At 39.2% G+C, this 16,833-nt stretch overlaps 1 protein-coding gene across 5 annotated transcripts in view; it reads right to left on the minus strand.

Annotated features, from left to right (window-relative positions):
* CR2 (complement C3d receptor 2) overlaps positions 1-15,268 on the minus strand; it is a 34,453-nt gene extending 19,185 nt beyond the window's left edge. For 2 of the 5 annotated variants that reach the window (XM_036100296.2, XM_036100295.2), the window contains exons 1-9: positions 15,112-15,266; positions 7,716-7,895; positions 6,269-6,368; positions 5,776-5,861; positions 4,804-5,202; positions 3,653-3,829; positions 3,468-3,570; positions 2,727-2,812; positions 1,171-1,560 (exon numbers count right to left, since the gene is read on the minus strand). In XM_036100296.2, coding sequence (XP_035956189.2) covers positions 1,171-1,560; positions 2,727-2,812; positions 3,468-3,570; positions 3,653-3,829; positions 4,804-5,202; positions 5,776-5,861; positions 6,269-6,368; positions 7,716-7,895; positions 15,112-15,169 — 1,579 coding nt within the window. In that variant the 5' untranslated portion in view covers positions 15,170-15,266. Of the gene's footprint in view, positions 1-1,170; positions 1,561-2,726; positions 2,813-3,467; positions 3,571-3,652; positions 3,830-4,803; positions 5,351-5,775; positions 5,862-6,268; positions 6,369-7,715; positions 7,896-15,111 lie in introns of those variants that run through there. The other 3 variants (XM_078078191.1, XM_078078190.1, XM_036100300.2) reach the window with 3 other exon arrangements.
* Between the last annotated feature and the right edge of the window lie 1,565 nt (positions 15,269-16,833).

The following is a 16,833-nucleotide window of genomic DNA, read 5'->3' on the forward strand; positions in this document are numbered from 1 at the left end:
TCTATACATTTTATACCACAAATGGTACATTTTTATTTTTAGCTACATGAATTACATTTACACTGTGAAAAATTTCAATTACCAAAAAAAGTTCATTTTCACCCATACTCTCCTCCTACCCAGAGCCTATTCTCTGCACCGAAAGTAGCATGTTATTATTTAGGGCGCCATCCTGCCAGACATTAGTAATATACCTTTTGGTTATCCTATACGTGATACATATATACACACATAGTACGTGTATGTATGTGTTCTTAATACATATTATTCTATGCCTTTTCTTTGCTTAATAATCTGTCTATATTTTTCCATGTCAATACATACAGATCTATCTAAATCTTTCTAAAGGTTTGTTTTCCATGGTCACCCCATTTTGTGACTATCTTAAGATCTTCTTTACCTCCAAGATTATATATGTATTTATAGATAGATCCATATTTTTCTAATGATTTGACAGCCTTTTCAACTCAATTGATTTAGAACTGATCAATACTGTTCTTTATTAAGAAAACAGCTAATTTTGATGGTATAATTTTTGTCAAGTATTGCCAATCCCTGTAATTGTATAATTGAGATTCAGCTTTAGGTTTCAGCAGCAACATAAACCAAACCAAATGATAAGAAAATGAAGAACTTAGAGTGGCCCCTATCTTCAAAGTCATGTGATCTGAAATGCTATGGCTTGGTAGGTGGCTTGGACAATAGTGGACGACTTCAAAAAATATTCATTGAGGCTGCAGATCACAGGGCATCATTTCTGCCAGAATAGCCCAATGGCTATTCAAAGATGAGTTTTAAATCCATTGGGTGTATTTTGCTATTAGATCCCACATTTCTTCTCAATTTAACAGTAACCCAGATATATAGTTTAAAACCATCTAATTTCCACATCCCAAACTCTGACCCCCATCCTTGTGAGACTTATTCCATTCAGGTATGTTCAGTTACATTTTCCCATTATTTTTTGCTCTATTGATGTCTGTTGAATGAATATTTATATCCCTCCAGGACTAAGGAAAAACAAGAAACCATAATTTTCACCCTTTTCCCTCCCCTCCACTCCCACCATTCACACGTCCACACTGTTCTTCCTTCAGAATAAAAACTTGATCTGCACAGAAATACAAGTTTCCAGCCTCCCCACTTAGCTTTGTGTTTGTTTTTACTCACCACTCTCACAGGTTGGTAGTGGTGTTGGCCCCCAGGTTTTATTTGCTTGGCACCAAACAGATTTGTTTCCTTTCATGGTAAAGTGGGTATTACAGGTAAATGTCACAAAATCACCGTGTCTGTATGGTGGTCTAGATCTTTTATCTCTGTATCCTCCTGCTACTATGGGCTCAGGGCAAAGAGAATTTCTATTATAATATTCACATACAGGAACAGCTTTATCCCAGATTCCTTTCACTTGGTCTTTACTTATACAAAAAAGGATTCTTTCTCCAATGAGGCGGAAGGCACCAGAACAAGTGTACGTTACCACAGTGTTAAGAGGTATGGGACCAGAAGAATAACTATTCCAACCATTTTTGATAGGAGGAGGAGGGTCACAAGAAATCCCTGAAAAGTAAACAAGGAAATATGGGGTCATACTAAGAAAAGATTTAAATTTAGATGAAAGGTCCAAAAATAGGTCATGTCACTTTTTCAGAAACAGACTTAGAAATTTGTATAATTTAATTCTTACTCATAGTCCGTGCTTATCCCCAACCTCCTAAGTTCTTACCTTTCTCTCAATCTGCAGCAAACAAATCAACTGGTCTATAAACACCATCCTGACCAAACAGTAACAATGAAACGGAATTTATTGAATAGTTTAGAGTCTCATCAATTTTCATAGTGAAACACAAGGCAAAGAGCACATAAGAAGAATCTTAATAATTCATTAATCACATGTGGGGAGGCACCACGCACTAATGAAATTTGGGCTCAATAGACTTGGTTTCAAATCCCCGCTGTCATTCAATAGCTGTGTGACTGGCAAGTCTTACCCTCTCTAAGCCTCAATTTCTTTATCTATAGTATATAATTCAAGCTACTTCATAAGGTTACAAGAAGAATCCAGCGAGATAAAAGTACCTGAAAATGACGAGTAGGATACCTGGAACATACTAACTATCCGATGCCTGTTCCAAACATACAGCTGGGGCTACACGTGGTGAGAACACATTTTGTCTTACTACTGAAGATACTGCAGCCTCACTACAGATCCTTTGTTATCCTTTGATGCTGGACATCTTTGAAAAAGCCCACAGGAAGTGATCAGAGGTTTCGAATAATGACCCCATAGCCTTTATTTACTTGGCCTAATACACATGAAGGATATTGTTATAGCTGTATTGATATATGCACATCTTTCCCGAATGAGTCTCAGAATAAAGGGAAAACTGCCAACATCCAGAACTTCTGGTTGATTCCCACTGAGCTCCAAGAGTTGCTCATCATAGAGGAACTTGTATAAGAAGACACAGCCAAACCATTTCAGCACATCAGTGCTACTCAGTTTCAGTAGGGAGAACGTTGAGAGCATTTATTTTTATATATATAGAATACTTGATACAATATGTAGTCAATTCAATGAATTGAGTTTTGGTCTGCATCCTAGATCATACAGAAGACTGGCATACATATATTCAAAGCACACATATGAATAAGATGTTATGCATGGGAATACACCAAATATTAGGGAGAAGATCTATATTTGATTATTTTTGTTTTCTACTCACGTTCACAGATGGGAAACGTATTATTCCAGAGTACTCTCATTCCTTCTGAGACACACTGACTAGAAGATTGGCCACTTAATCGGTACCTTAAATAATAAGGGGTAGCAAATCATCACCAGAACAAGTCAATTTTCAGCTGCATGGAATTAAACACTTCTCTCAAGTATGCGGTATTAATGGCCTCTATTGTTTTTTTAAATCATTTCTGGCTTAAGGAAAAAGTCCAAGATTGTGAATCAGCTCAGCTATGTGATGACTTCAGACCAAGTGAAAAGACAGAGAAAAAAAATCCTAATGATCATATTCTCTTTTTTGAATTCGCCCTTTCCTCTTTGGCATCCAAATGTCAAAATTCTCTTGACCATTTAGAAAGAAAAAAACCCTAGTTCCTACTGAAGAAAACATCAAAGACCTTGTTACCTAAGATCACCCCAAAGAACCCCTCTTACTGAAACCCCATTGTTCTTCATAATAGGAGCCTTAATTTCTGACCCCAAATTTTGCTTTTTCACATGATGAAAAGACAATTCCTAGCTCTCTCTGGCCATGCACAATACATAGAGTTGGAGAAAAATCATAGGGTTTGCTTAATATTAGAATTATTAATCATACAAGGTAAAGAAAATAAGAGAAAAAAAATCATAAAGAGAAAAAAATTTTATCTATATTTAGAAATCATTTTTTGCACTGCTTAGCTATGGGTCATAGGTCTCAATTCAGGCCCTCTCCCCTCACACTCACCCCTCATCACAAACAAATGAAACCACTGCCCCAAGCTGGAGATTAGGAGGAGCCACCACACGGCCATTGAGAAGTTGGTTTGGAATGGCATCGCATGATTTTGCTAGGAAAAAAGAGACAAGGCTGGCACATGAAGAGTCAGGAAACAGTTGAGTTTCCTTAAGATGGAATAAAGCTTTAGGCACCTTCACATTCAGGGGCTGCATGACTCCAGGTTCCCAAGGATGTACACTGTATAGGGTTAGTTCCAATGAGGGTGTAGCCAGGGTCACAGCTGTAGGACACTTCCTGTCCAATTGGAAAGAATTGCTTATCCAAGATGTTATAACTACCATGGTTGATATGTAGAGGTGGTAGACACCCTGAGAAAAGAACAGGACCAAAGGCCTTTTATTTCTGAAATAAGAACTTTCTCTTCTGCAACTTAAGCCAACTTGGGGTTGGCAGGGGTGGGATGAAGGTGGTATGTCAACACTCCTAAGTGTAAGGCAGAGACTCCTTTGGCTGGGGTGGAGGTGGAGTGGGACTAACAGGCATTACTTTTTAGATATGATGAACCATGAAACTATGTGCTTTCCCTATCTTGATCTATGCTGGGAAACGTTACACCCGCTCATCATTTTCCATTTCATTTAACTAAAAAGTCTTGGATATTCTCTAATATTGTAGCCAAGGGAACCTATCTATTGTAATACATTTTTACCATCAAAATGTACCTCTTTCTTCCTGCTATCCCCAAACCAGGTTGATAACATTCCTGAGCCTTGTGGGCCTCCCAATGTTGCTAGGTTTTTAGTAAGTTAGGCATTTCTTAATAAGAGTAGGGGAGAAAGGGAGAATGGGGAAGTGACCCAGTCTTAATTCCAGCCTTATTCCATAAAGGCCGCATTTTTCAATAAGAGAATGTATAATGTCTACAGTCTTTTTAATCAAATTCTGACATCAGCCAATTTCCTCCATTGGCATTGCCAATAGGATTGAGAGTTCATTTTATCCTCATTTAAATAAAATTGAATCATATATATGTTTTGGAGAAAAATCTCTCATCATTGGCTCTTTCTTTCTTTCTTTCTTTCCTTTATTCCTTTCTTCTTTTTTTGAAGTGTCTTCTAATTTGCCCTACATTAATGCAGATCTTGTATTGACCTAGAATATAGTAAATTTCCTACTTCTTAAAAATTTAGATATTACTTTCAAAGTTTACTTTAAAATTCTTTAACCAGCATACCCAACTACCTATACTATCTTTCCTTTCCTCTTCTCATAAGTACCATATATCTATTTCTCTAAAAGTTTCATTTTGTTTCTAGATCACCAAAGTTTCAACACAACTCACCCTTAAAGCACTTTGGCAGTGGAGGATTCCATTTGCTGTTTAGCTGGCACCATACTATGTTGCTGCCTTTCATGGTAAAGCCAGGTTTACACCTAAACATCACAGTATCATTTAAAGAAAATGAATGTCCAAATCCAGATTCCATAATTCCGTTTTCAACTTCTGGAATTGGGCATTTGACTGGAGGAATACACTGAGGGGGAGGGCCACTCCAGATGCCAACTCGATTGTCTTTGCTGGTGCAATATATTGACTTCTCACCCAGGAGGTCAAACAGCTTTTTTCCATTTGATCCAACGTGGCACTTATAAGTTACCACCATTCCATAGAAAAAGTCCTCTCTACTGCTGCTGTAAAAGTCCCCATTGGAGATGGCTGGCGGTGGCTCACAAGGAATAGCTTTTGAGAGGTCGGTGGGAAAAAAGAGAAGGCATTTAAAGGTTATACCTTCTGGGAATTTTGTCTTCACTCTTGCAAACCAAACTTCAACTCAGCCAATAATTAACCTGGGTTGTTGAAATTCTGTATCCTCATCTCAAAGATGATTCTAAACAGGAAGTATCAAGGTAGAACGATTCATGGAACTGGCCTGATGAAAGGTCAAGAAACTATGATCTGGTCAACATTCCTCCCACCCTCCACACCAAAGTATAGATAAACTGTTATGGGAAACACCTAGGATGGCCAACATTTTGCATAGAATAAAGATGGCAGTGTGTAATCTCATAGCATATTTTAGATTTAAGCACTTATTCACTATGAAATAACTTATCATCAAAGAACAGTAATCAAAGGAAAGTGTGGTGGGATTGGGAGATACAGTAGAAGAGAAACTACAGCTCTGTGCCCAGAACTACCCAAACCAAGTGTAACGCTCCTGGATGTTCATTTTGATGTGTAAATGCCCAGTTTCCCTCTAGAAGGGGACAAGAGGAATTACATAAGGTGCAATGAAGGAATCATTTTACTCACATTCACAAAAAGGCATGTCCTTATCCCAGGTTACAATATTGTCTGAGATAATACATGTAGCAGATGAATCACCGATTAGTCGATATCTAAAGACAAAGAGATGAGTGATCATCTCCCAGCTAGATGGACATTTTAGGAAAGCTTAGTTTTTTTTCTACTGAAAGAATGGCAAAGGATAGAATATCATGTATGGCAAGTAATGGTGATCAACTAAGGACTCATACAAAAAATTCAACAATCTGAAACCAAATTTCTGGTCAGGAATGTTGGAGATTTAAAATCAGAAGAAGAATAGCCCAAATTTCTTTCTCTTCTAGTGGATAATCTTGAAGAGTTTTCTCTGGATCAAATCAGGGTGGTAATTCTCTTTTTGCTTATCTATTTTTAAGGGTAGGTGGCTATTACTTGGATATCTTTTGAAGAACTAATGGTTTCTGGTTGAAACCACTGTTCTAATACCCATGTATTCTGGAGATGTCTCCTGCCAACTCACCCTTGATCACAAGAATATGTAATTGTTGACCCAAGCACGACACCCATGGGTATGAGGACAGAGCCATGGAGGAGTTCTCTAGGACTCATACATGATTTACCTATAATGGAGAATAAAACAAAACAGAATTTGGGACTGGGATTTGGGGGATGTTCTGTATTTTATATTAAATACCAACCTGACTGGACTTGCCAACTAGCCTACTTACACTTACTCAAAGACATTTTTGACATTTACAAAACTTCTTCTATCTTCCAAAGGATCACTCAACTTCAGAACACTATTTGTTTAAAGCATACACTCTATATTTCTGAGCATAGATGCAAACATTATCAGTGGTCAATCATAATTTATAATCTCTATTTCCCCTTTTTATATTCTGTCAGTTGATGGCATCATTTACCAAGTCTGTGGCTTAAAAAAACCTCATAGTCATCACTTCCTTTCTGTCACTCATCTTCTACCCACTGCTCTTCATTCAACTGGTAACCAAATTTTAGTGACTAGACTCCAGAAATCTCTCTCCAGACCAACTATTTAGTCATTGCTGTAATCTCTAATTGGATCATTGAATAACAAAATTTACCTTTCTAACTTTGGTCTCAATTGGTCTAGTACATCTTCTATACCACCGCACACATTATCTTTCAGAAGCACAAATGTGGCCATGCCCCGTCCTGAATTTAAAAACTTACAGTGACTTGCCATTGTTTATTGGGAAAAAAAAAATGCATGGCCCACCACAATTAAGCTTCAGGACATTTAATCAACTGCTATTCCCCACCCTGTACCTTATACTCCAGCCACATTGAATTATTATTTTTTTAATAATTATTTAAGACTTCTTGTTCTTTTGTACCTCTGTGCTTTTGAATATGCTCTCTTCTCTGCCCATAATGCTCAGATTTCCCTAATTCTCCAAGACAGCATTTGTTACTTATTTCCCTATGGTCTCATAGAACTTTATCTCTATAAATAAAAGAAATTACAGCAGATTACAGCATTTATTTAAAATCCAGCCTTCACAGCTAGTATAGGAGCTCCTTAAAGGCAGAGACTAGCTAATTTTTATGTGAATCCCCATCCCTATCATCTAGCCTAATGTTTCACACCTAGTGGTTACTGAAAAATATTTCTTGAATTGAATGGGATAAGAATGAAGTGACACCAGTGTATACTGTGTATACTAACTTTTAATCTCACTCTAACACAGTGTAGAGACCATAGAACAAAGTTAGGAGCTTACAGGATAAACAGGGCTGGCCAGCTGTGATGACTTAACCCCCATACCCAATGTTCTTAGGAACAAAAGAAACATGGAGAACCCAGGAGCCCCCTTAATTTAAGATGATTTACTAATTTGCTGGTCTTTTATCTTGAAAATAATAGGTTAGCTCATAGAGATACCCTGATAGACCCAAAGATGCCTCTTTTACAGATTACTCACGTTTACAGAATTGCTGAGCATCTGACCACTTGGAGGTCTTTAGGCAGGTGATAAAGAATGACCTCTTGATGTACCCAGGAAGGCATTCATATTCCCAAGATGTCCCAACAGCAAACTCAGACTGATCACTCTTAATTTTAGGCTTAGCAAAAGGATACCTTGGCAGGAACTTACACTGACCTAGAGATAAAGACCACAGGAATATCAAAACTAGGAGAGGCTAAAACTTCTACTCTGCTTCTGTTTTGTCACCAATTACCCTGACAACTTTGATCTTTAGAAAGTAAACCTAAAATGAGGCAATGTTTTCTGGGACAAAGAACAGATCTTGCAGTATGGGTGCATATACAGAGATAGAAGTTCAGAAGTTCAAAGACTTTTCAGGATAGACTTAGAGGAAGAGCTGGAGAAAGTAATTTTTTATAAAATTCCATAAAGACCCTGGAGTTGTTCCATCTTCCTACAGGCTCATTACAAAAAACTAAAACCTTATAAATAAAAACCTTCCTGGGATAGCACAGGGAACTAAAGTACACTAGAGACCCCTAAGCGCAGCACATGTATGATCCTCTAAAGTTATTTTAATGAATTCACATTACTCTGTTAATCATTAAACCTTTTGGTAAGAGCAAGATGAAAATACGTTCATTATTCTTCATTATTTTATTCCATTAATCTAGTAGAATCATATGCCCCCTAAGAGAGCATAGTAAATACTTCTGATGGGTACTAGATAAAAGGAACTAGTCATTTTGAGACAGTTCCTTGTGATTAATAATATTATTATCACTATTAATGAAACAAATATTATCCTTGGAGATGAGTAAAAAACTGTAACACCCATATACTTGAGGATGTACCTGGAAAAGTCATTTTTTCTGGGAAAAGGGAGCTTTGAATATCAAATTTATAAATCTCTTTCTTTTTCAAACAAGTCTGAGACAGGTACAGGTGAAAGTCAAAGAATAAACATGAACTAAATGAACAACTGCAAACAGAGCTCCCAAGGTTGCAGCCAGACTCAGCCTTCCTGTAGCCTGACACTTCTGTTGGAGAAGTCATAGACAGGACCTAAGAATAGCCATCACTGTTAGGACCCAGATGTCACTGAAGGTGTTTTTCTATTTCTCTCCTCAACTCCTTTGGTTTTCTTCATTAACCCCGCAAATGTCTCCAAGTGCATCCCTGTACAAAACAGCAAGACTATAGGGAAAGTAAAGGTTTGACCTCAAAGAAGACCAACTTCACGATCCTGGCATTACTTGTGCCAGTTCAGCCTAGTCAAGGGATTTAATCTATAATTGCATAATGTGAATGAGGACAATACCAAATAATTCTCCACAAGCAGGAAGACCAAGTTAAATTTGTAATGATGAGTAGCAATGACATGGACTAAGATGGAACTGAGATCTAAAAGCAGCCAGAGCAGAAGGGTACTTTATAATGTTATCTTCTGAGGTGAAAGGAGATAAGAATCATATTTTCTGGATGAGAAATAATGGGAAAATCTGATCCCCAATAAGACTTGAGACTCTCTCTTTTGGAGGACAATAGTTCTTATTTGTAATGAATTGCCAAAAATCCAGGTCACAAGAAGAATTTCCATCAGTTGTATTCTCTTCCATATCAGAGAAAAGTAGGTTAGTCCATGAGCCATTAAGAAATAAAACTTTTCTTAAGGGTCACTGCACCCGCTCCACCTCATTCTACAATCAAAAGGAAAAATCAGAGTAGATTATGACTGGGTCTAAAATAGAAGACAGTGGTAAGACACTAATATATGCATTCTTCAAACCATGTTAAAAACTGATGAGGCAAAGCAGTTTCTGGAGAACTGGGATACATTTAACTCTGTTTGGGGTCCAAGAGGCTTTACCTGGAATGGCTTAGAAATCCATTTGAAATGAATGAAGAATATATAAGATAATAAAAATAAAACTGAAAGTTAGGTCAGAAAGCAGATATGAGGAAAAATTATTATTGAGAATGAGAATTATTATAATCAAATGCCTTAACACTGGGTTTCCTGGCTATTTGATAATTTTTGAATGACAGTTATGCATATTAACCAAGGTACTGTCCCAAACAGGGGAGCTATACTGTGAACATTAAGAATAAGTTTCCCAGCCTCACAGAATTTATATTCCTATAGAGGGAGACAGACAGAGAGATAAATACCAATAAACAAATGGTAGGTAAAGGAAATAAACAGAATGACGTGTGAAAATGTAATGCACCAGGAGGAGGAAGGGACAGAGAGGCATACGACTTCAACTATGATGGTTGAGGAAGGCCTATGAAGAGGAGACAATTGAGTTGTGACTGGAGAACAGCCAGTCAGGTGAAACACTGAGTAAAAGCATTTGAGGCAGAAGCCTAACAGCAGGGATGGGTTTGCTATGCTTTAGGGATAGACAGAAGGCAAGTGTGGCTGGAATGTAGTGATCATACCAATCTAGTGGTAGGAGATCAAGTTAGAAAGGTACAAGGAGGGATCATATTAGACTTCTTAGGCCACAGTAAGAAGCCTAGTGGAAGTCACCAGAGTGTTAAAGTGGGAGAGTCACATGGCCTGATTTACCTTTTAAAGGGAATAGTCTGGTAAGTGAGTGAAGAATGGGCTGGATTTTGTTTTTAGAAGCAGGAAGTACAAGTCTGGAGGCTATTATAGTAGTTCAGACAAAAAAAAATGAAGCTTGGACCAAAGGAAGACAGTGAGAAGTGGATGAGTTTGGAATATATTTTAGAAGTAGAATTCAAAACAAAAACTTTTTGTTGTATTGTTTGTGGGGGTAAGGAAAAGGCAGGATTTAGTAACGTCTTCTAGGCTACTTATAGTGACTTGAGCTACTTGATTGATGGTAATACCATGTCCTAAAGATGGGAAAGCACCAGTGGTGTGTGTGTGTGTGTGTGTGTGTGTGTGTGTGTGTGTGTGTGTGTTTGTGTGTGTTGGGGCATATGCAGAATTGGTTCCATGTTAGAGTTGGTATATTTAATACACTTATTGGGCCCCCACATGGAGATGCAGGAGGGCGGTGGGATGTACAAACTTTCCACTCAGGAGGGAGTTCAAGACTACAGATAATAAATGAGTCATCAACATATAAACAGTATTTAAAACCATGAGATTGGATGAGATCTCTTAGGAAGAAGGTATAGAGAAAACCAGAGGAGGGCCAGGGCTGAGCCCCAAGACCTAATAATATTTAGAGATAGGGCAAAAGAGACCAAGAGTAATTAGAGAAATACAGAAAAAAAAAAATCAGGTAAGTGTGGAAGTCAGGAAACAGGAAACCCTGTTTTGGAAGATGAGAATGAAAATGGTTTCAAGAGAAAAGTAGTAGTCAGCTTTTGCTGAAAGACTGAGAAGATAAGGAGAGAAAAATGACCATTGGATTTGCCAGCATGAAAGTCAGTAGTAACCTTGCTGAGAGTAGCTTTAGGTGAATGTGGGGGAGAGAAGCCCGTCTGGGGTGGGTTAAGGAGATAAAGAAATGTGAGCAAGTAGTGAATGAGAAGTTTGAGAAGAGGGATGAGAAGGAAGAGAAGAGGGTCATGAGAAATCCCCTGACCACCCCTAATAAAAGATGCTCTAGAGCATATTTAACTGCTGGTAGGGATGATCCAACAGAGAGATACAAATGGGTGATATAAGATGGGATATCTGCAGAAGTAAAGTCTTTGCCCAGGCAAGACAGGTTGGAATGAGACCATAATTCAGAAGGAGGAGTTGACTTTTGTTGGGAGAAAGGATATTTTTCTCCTTGTTACAGGAGTTCTTACTGAACTCCTCACTATGTGCTAGTGTGAGGGATTCATCAGGCAATAAGACAGATAAAGACCTTGCTCTCGTGAACTTGTATTCCAATAAGAGAACAAACAACAAAGTAAAACAATAAACAAGAAGGTCTCATATGATGATAGGTGCTGCGTGGGAAATAGACCACAGTTGTGTGATAGAGTGTGACTGGGGTTCGCACTACTTCCGATGAGTCAGAGAAGGGTGGCCAGAGGAGGTGAGACCTGAATGTTGAGGAGACAGGCCAGAGACGATATGTAGGAAGGGCACTTCAACAGATGGAACCCCAAGTCTAAACAAACGTGACTGTGTTCAAGGAACAGAAAGAAGGCCAGTGTGGCTGGAGCAGAGGGAGTGAGGGAGGAGAACAGAGAATTTCAGAGAGAGACAGAGACCTATAGTCAAGGTTAAAGAGCATGGATTTTGTTCCAATGTGATGGGAAGCCGTTGGCAGGTTTTAAGCAGGGGAGAGAAAGGATCTGATCTCAGATGAAGGTAGATGACTGGTAAATAAGGGAATTCCTATTTAATGATTTTGTTTTCTTAGTGTAGGATGAAGTGATGCTATCAGTCTAGGCAAGAGTGAAATGTAAGAGTGTAGGAAATTAGAATCAGTTTATGCAAATAAACAAAAGGAGAAAAGTGGGAAAGCACTCTGAGAATTTGCTTTCCATATGACTTTGCTCATAGCAGTGTACCCTATAGTCACTTGCTTCAGAATCTTCCAGAGTACTTGTTAAACTCAGCTTCCTGGGCCACACCCCAAGGCAGTGAATCTCTGAAGAATGAGATGGAACCCAGGAACCTGCATTTTAAAAGGCACCTCAATTCCTCAAAAAGTTAAAAATAGAACCACCATATAATCCAGCAATTCCACCTCTGGGAATATATTGAAAGGAAATGAAAACACTAACTCAAAAAGAGATTTGTACCCCATGTTCATTGCAGCATTATTCACAAGACATGGAAACCTAAATGTCCATCAACGGTTGAATGGATGGAGAAGTTGTGGTATGTATACATACAATAGAAGATTATTCAGCCATTAAAAATGACAAAGTCCCACCATTTGTGACAACATGTATGGACCTTGAAGGCACTATGATAAGTGAAATAAGTTACACAGAGAAAGACAAATACTGTACGATCTCACTTATATGTGGGATCTAAAAACAAACAACAAGCAAACAAACCAAACCCAGAAAACCACACCAAATTCATAAAGAAAGAGATCAGTTTGTGACTACCAGAGGTGCGATGGTGGGAGGCAAATTGTAGGAAGGTGATCAAAAGGTAAAAAGTTCTAGTTATAAGATAAATAAGTGCTAGGATAGAATGTTCACCATGGTGACTATAGCAAATACTCCTGTATCATATGCAGGAAAGTTAAGAGAATAGATCCAAAGTATTTTTATCACAAGGAGAATTTTTTCTTTTCTTTTTATTGCATCTAAATGAGATGATGCATGTTAACTAAACCTATTGTGGTAATCATTTCACATTATATGTAAATGAAACCATCATGGGTATACACCTTAAACTTATACAGCAATATATGTCAATTGTTTCTCAATAAAACTGGAAAAACTAAATACATTTGGTAAAAGGTATTTCAAGAGTTTGTTAAGCATCCTCCAAGTCGGAACTAGCCAAGTCAAGGGATGGTCTAGAGAGGGTATATAGTAGATTCAAAAGTCAGGAGGAGTGTGGGGGCAAAGCATGAGCAAAGGACTATGGGGGATAGTCAGGCAAGAAGATGAACAGTGCATTCATGACTGGAAATAGTGGGGAATCGGGGAGGATGCATGTTTAGATGGGATCCAACTACAAAAACTTGAAAGGCCAAAGACATTAGATTTTTTTTTTTTTTTAATCCCACAGGCAGTAGGAAGCAAAGGAGTGGAGTAATGAAAAAGTGTATTTTAAAATTTTGGTTTTCACCATTGGCAAGTTAAAGCCTAGTATCAAGAGTGACCTTTAAGAGAGGAGGTTGTGACACAGGTAATCATAATGCTTACAATTAGAATATTGGTGTAAGAATGCTAAGACAAACGACAGAAGCACATTACAGAAAAATTGACAGGTAGACCTTACGGTTCATGTGTTGGGAGTGAAGTGACCAGAGGGTGGCTGCACGCTGGTACTGAGAGGGGATGAAGAATTGGCAGGGCTGATGAAGAACTTCGTTTTCAATTGATAATATCAGCTCTAAAACTTAGAAATAGGAATGGAATGCTGATGAGAAGTCAGGTCTCCAACTGTGCCATGCCGACGGGAAAGTTGTGAACATGCACTTTTCCAAAGGAAGTTAATACGTAGGAGAGAGAGATAAAGATACTAGTCTGGGGAAATGTTCAACTGAGGGTCAGGAGAAATTGGGATGCCAGGAAGCAGACAAAGTAAGCTGGAATAGAACCAATGTATCTCTAAAATTAACAAGCTGGGGGGCGCCTGGGTGGCTCAGTCGTTAAGCGTCTGCCTTTGGCTCAGGTCATGATCTCAGGGTCCTGGGATGGAGCCCCGCATTGGGCTCCCTGCTCAGCGGGAGGCCTGCTTCTCCCTCTCCCACTCCCCCTGCTTGTGTTCCCTCTCTCACTGTGTCTCTCTCTGTCAAATAAATAAATAAAATCTTTTAAAAAAATAAAAAATAAATAAAATTAACAAGCTGGGATCATTATACTTAAATGCTGGCTCCACAAAAATGGGTCTATATAGTAGTCTTATGACTGATATTTAGTAGTCACAAGTAACACCCCAACTTTCATTTGCCTAATTTCATCTCATATTCAAGGCAGCTCAGTAAGGTGGTAGTGCAGCTTACCACTAGCTTCATTTTACAGACGAAGAAACCAAGGGTCAGGGAGCTACAAGACTTGCCAAAAGTCACCCAGTTATTGAGGTCTGCAGATAGTAAACTTCTTAAATAGGAATTCACTGTATCTTGGAGATAATTAGAAAGTTAGATCCATGTTGTGGCCAAGAGACTCTAGTCTTAACAAACTGCTATACTTCTCTAAAATTAAGCCAATGGGGGGGGTGCGGAGTGGGGTGTTAGTAAACGTTGAATGAGACCTTCTGGAGCCTTTACCATTAAAGGAGGTAAGTAACACGAAGACGACTGTAGTTTTAATTCACATACCAACTTTTTTTCTCAATGGCTCCAGGTGTTTCTCATTTAGAATCTCTTTACCGGCATCACATCAAAGTTCAAAAACCATGAGAACCACGCCTCGGACCAGACATTATTCTTATTCGGGGAAGGCAGCGGGAGGTCTTTGCACACATCACGGGTAGGTTTTGGTTACTTGGCTACCGTTAGCGCTGGCAGACCTCGGGCAGAGAGCGATGAGCATCTGCTGAGTCCCGGGAGCCGAGAGCCCAGACAGCGCAGAGCGAGTGGTCCCAGCCCCAGGAGGAGCGAGTGAGCACATTCAGGACCAGGAGATCGTGGGGTCCCCCAAAGCCAGCGGGAGGCTGTCAAGCGTCCGGCACTGACCCAACCTTCTCGCTTATTCTCTCTGCTTTGCACCGCCGCACAGAAGCCGTCACTGCCCCAAACGTGTCCCTACCTCGGTGCTCCCCCTCCCAGCTCACCGAGAACCCCTGGCGCGATGACAGCCAAGAAAACGCAGAGCAGGCCCGCAGAGCCCATGCCCCGGCGGCAGCCCCAGCAGCGGGATGCGTTGCGAGACACTCGAGCCTCCGGCAGCTCCGGGACAGGAAGGGCTGAAGCAGGACGCAGCTGAAAGCCAGGGCACGGGGGGCCCTTAAATAGCGTCTGGCACCACGTGCCAGCTTTGCGCGCACACCTGCAGGCTGCCTGGGGCCGGACGCCAGCGCCTGTTAGGTCGGCCCAGGCTCTGAGGCGCCGGCCCCGAGGGGGCGAGGGGGCCAGGGGCAGGGCGGAGCAATTGTGACCCGGTCTTTGGCTCTGGCTCTAGCCCTCAGCGATGTGGCTTTCCAACTTTTTCTACCGCGCAACGTAGTGCATCCACTTTTGTCTCCCTGGAGAAACAAGTTTCACAAAATAGTACTAACCCTTACTAATCTATAATGCCCTCTCCTTTATTCTATTCTATTCTATTCTATTCTATTCTATTCTATTCTATTCTATTCTATTCTATTCATTCTGTTCCATCCTAAAATTCTGGTTTGGATCCAATAAATTCATTTCAAAAGCTATTAATGTTCCAAATCCTCAGTTTAAAGAAACAGTTTACTTAGAAAGGAAATTTATAAATAGCAGCCACCTCTCCTCTTATGCCCTTTTTATTTTGAAGCAATTTCTACAGAAAGTTTCGAGAATGGTGCAAAGAATTCCCATATATCCATCATCCAGATACCCAATGTTAACACTTCACTATATTTTCTTTATCATTCTCTCTCTCTTTACATAGACATAGATAGAGATAGATAGCTGTAGGTGTAATTACATATATATAGAGAGATCTAGATATATACACATATACATATATATGATTATATAATTATAATTATATAATTGTTACTTTGGAACTGAGATAAAATAAAGGCATGATACTCCTCTAAATATTTGGTATATTTCTTAAAAACAAGGACATTCTCTTGCCTAACTACAGTACAATGAAGAAAAACAGGAAACAAACATTGAAATATTATCTAAGTGACAGGTTATACTCAAATTTCTCCAATCATCTCAATAATCTTTATTATTGCAATCTCTCTCTCTCACCCTTCCATTTTTCTGGTCCAGGATCATTCAAGGATCACACATTACATTTGATTGGTATGTCTTCTTTCCTCATTTATCTGGAAAAGATCCTTGGTCCTTTTTGTATCTTTCATGACCTTGACATTTTTGAAGAGTACATAGCAAGTATTTTTATAGAATGGCTTTTAAATTAGTTATCTATTGCATAGTAACAAATTACCCTAAACTTATTGATTTAAAGCAAGAATAAGTATTTATTATCTCACACAGTTTCTGTGTGTCAGGAATTCAAGAGCAGCTTAGCTAGGTGGTTCTGGCTTGGGATCTCTTGAGGTTGCATTCCAAACATCAGCCAGAAGCGCAGTTATCTAAAGGCTAGACTGGCACTGGAGGATCCCCACCTAAGAGGGCTCACTCATGGCTGTTGACTGGAGGCCTCATAGCCCCAATATGTAGACCTCATCATAAGACTATTTGAGTCTCCTTGTGACATGGCAGCTGGCTTCTCCCAGAAAAAGAGAGAAAGGCAGAAACCACAATGTCTTTTATAATCTATTCTCAAAAGTCACACCATGTCATTTCCACAATATCCTATTGGATACTGGTTAATTTTATGTGTCAACTTG

Source organism: Halichoerus grypus, chromosome 7 (assembly GCF_964656455.1).
Source record: "Halichoerus grypus chromosome 7, mHalGry1.hap1.1, whole genome shotgun sequence".
In the NCBI taxonomy this organism is placed as follows: Eukaryota; Metazoa; Chordata; class Mammalia; order Carnivora; family Phocidae; genus Halichoerus; species Halichoerus grypus.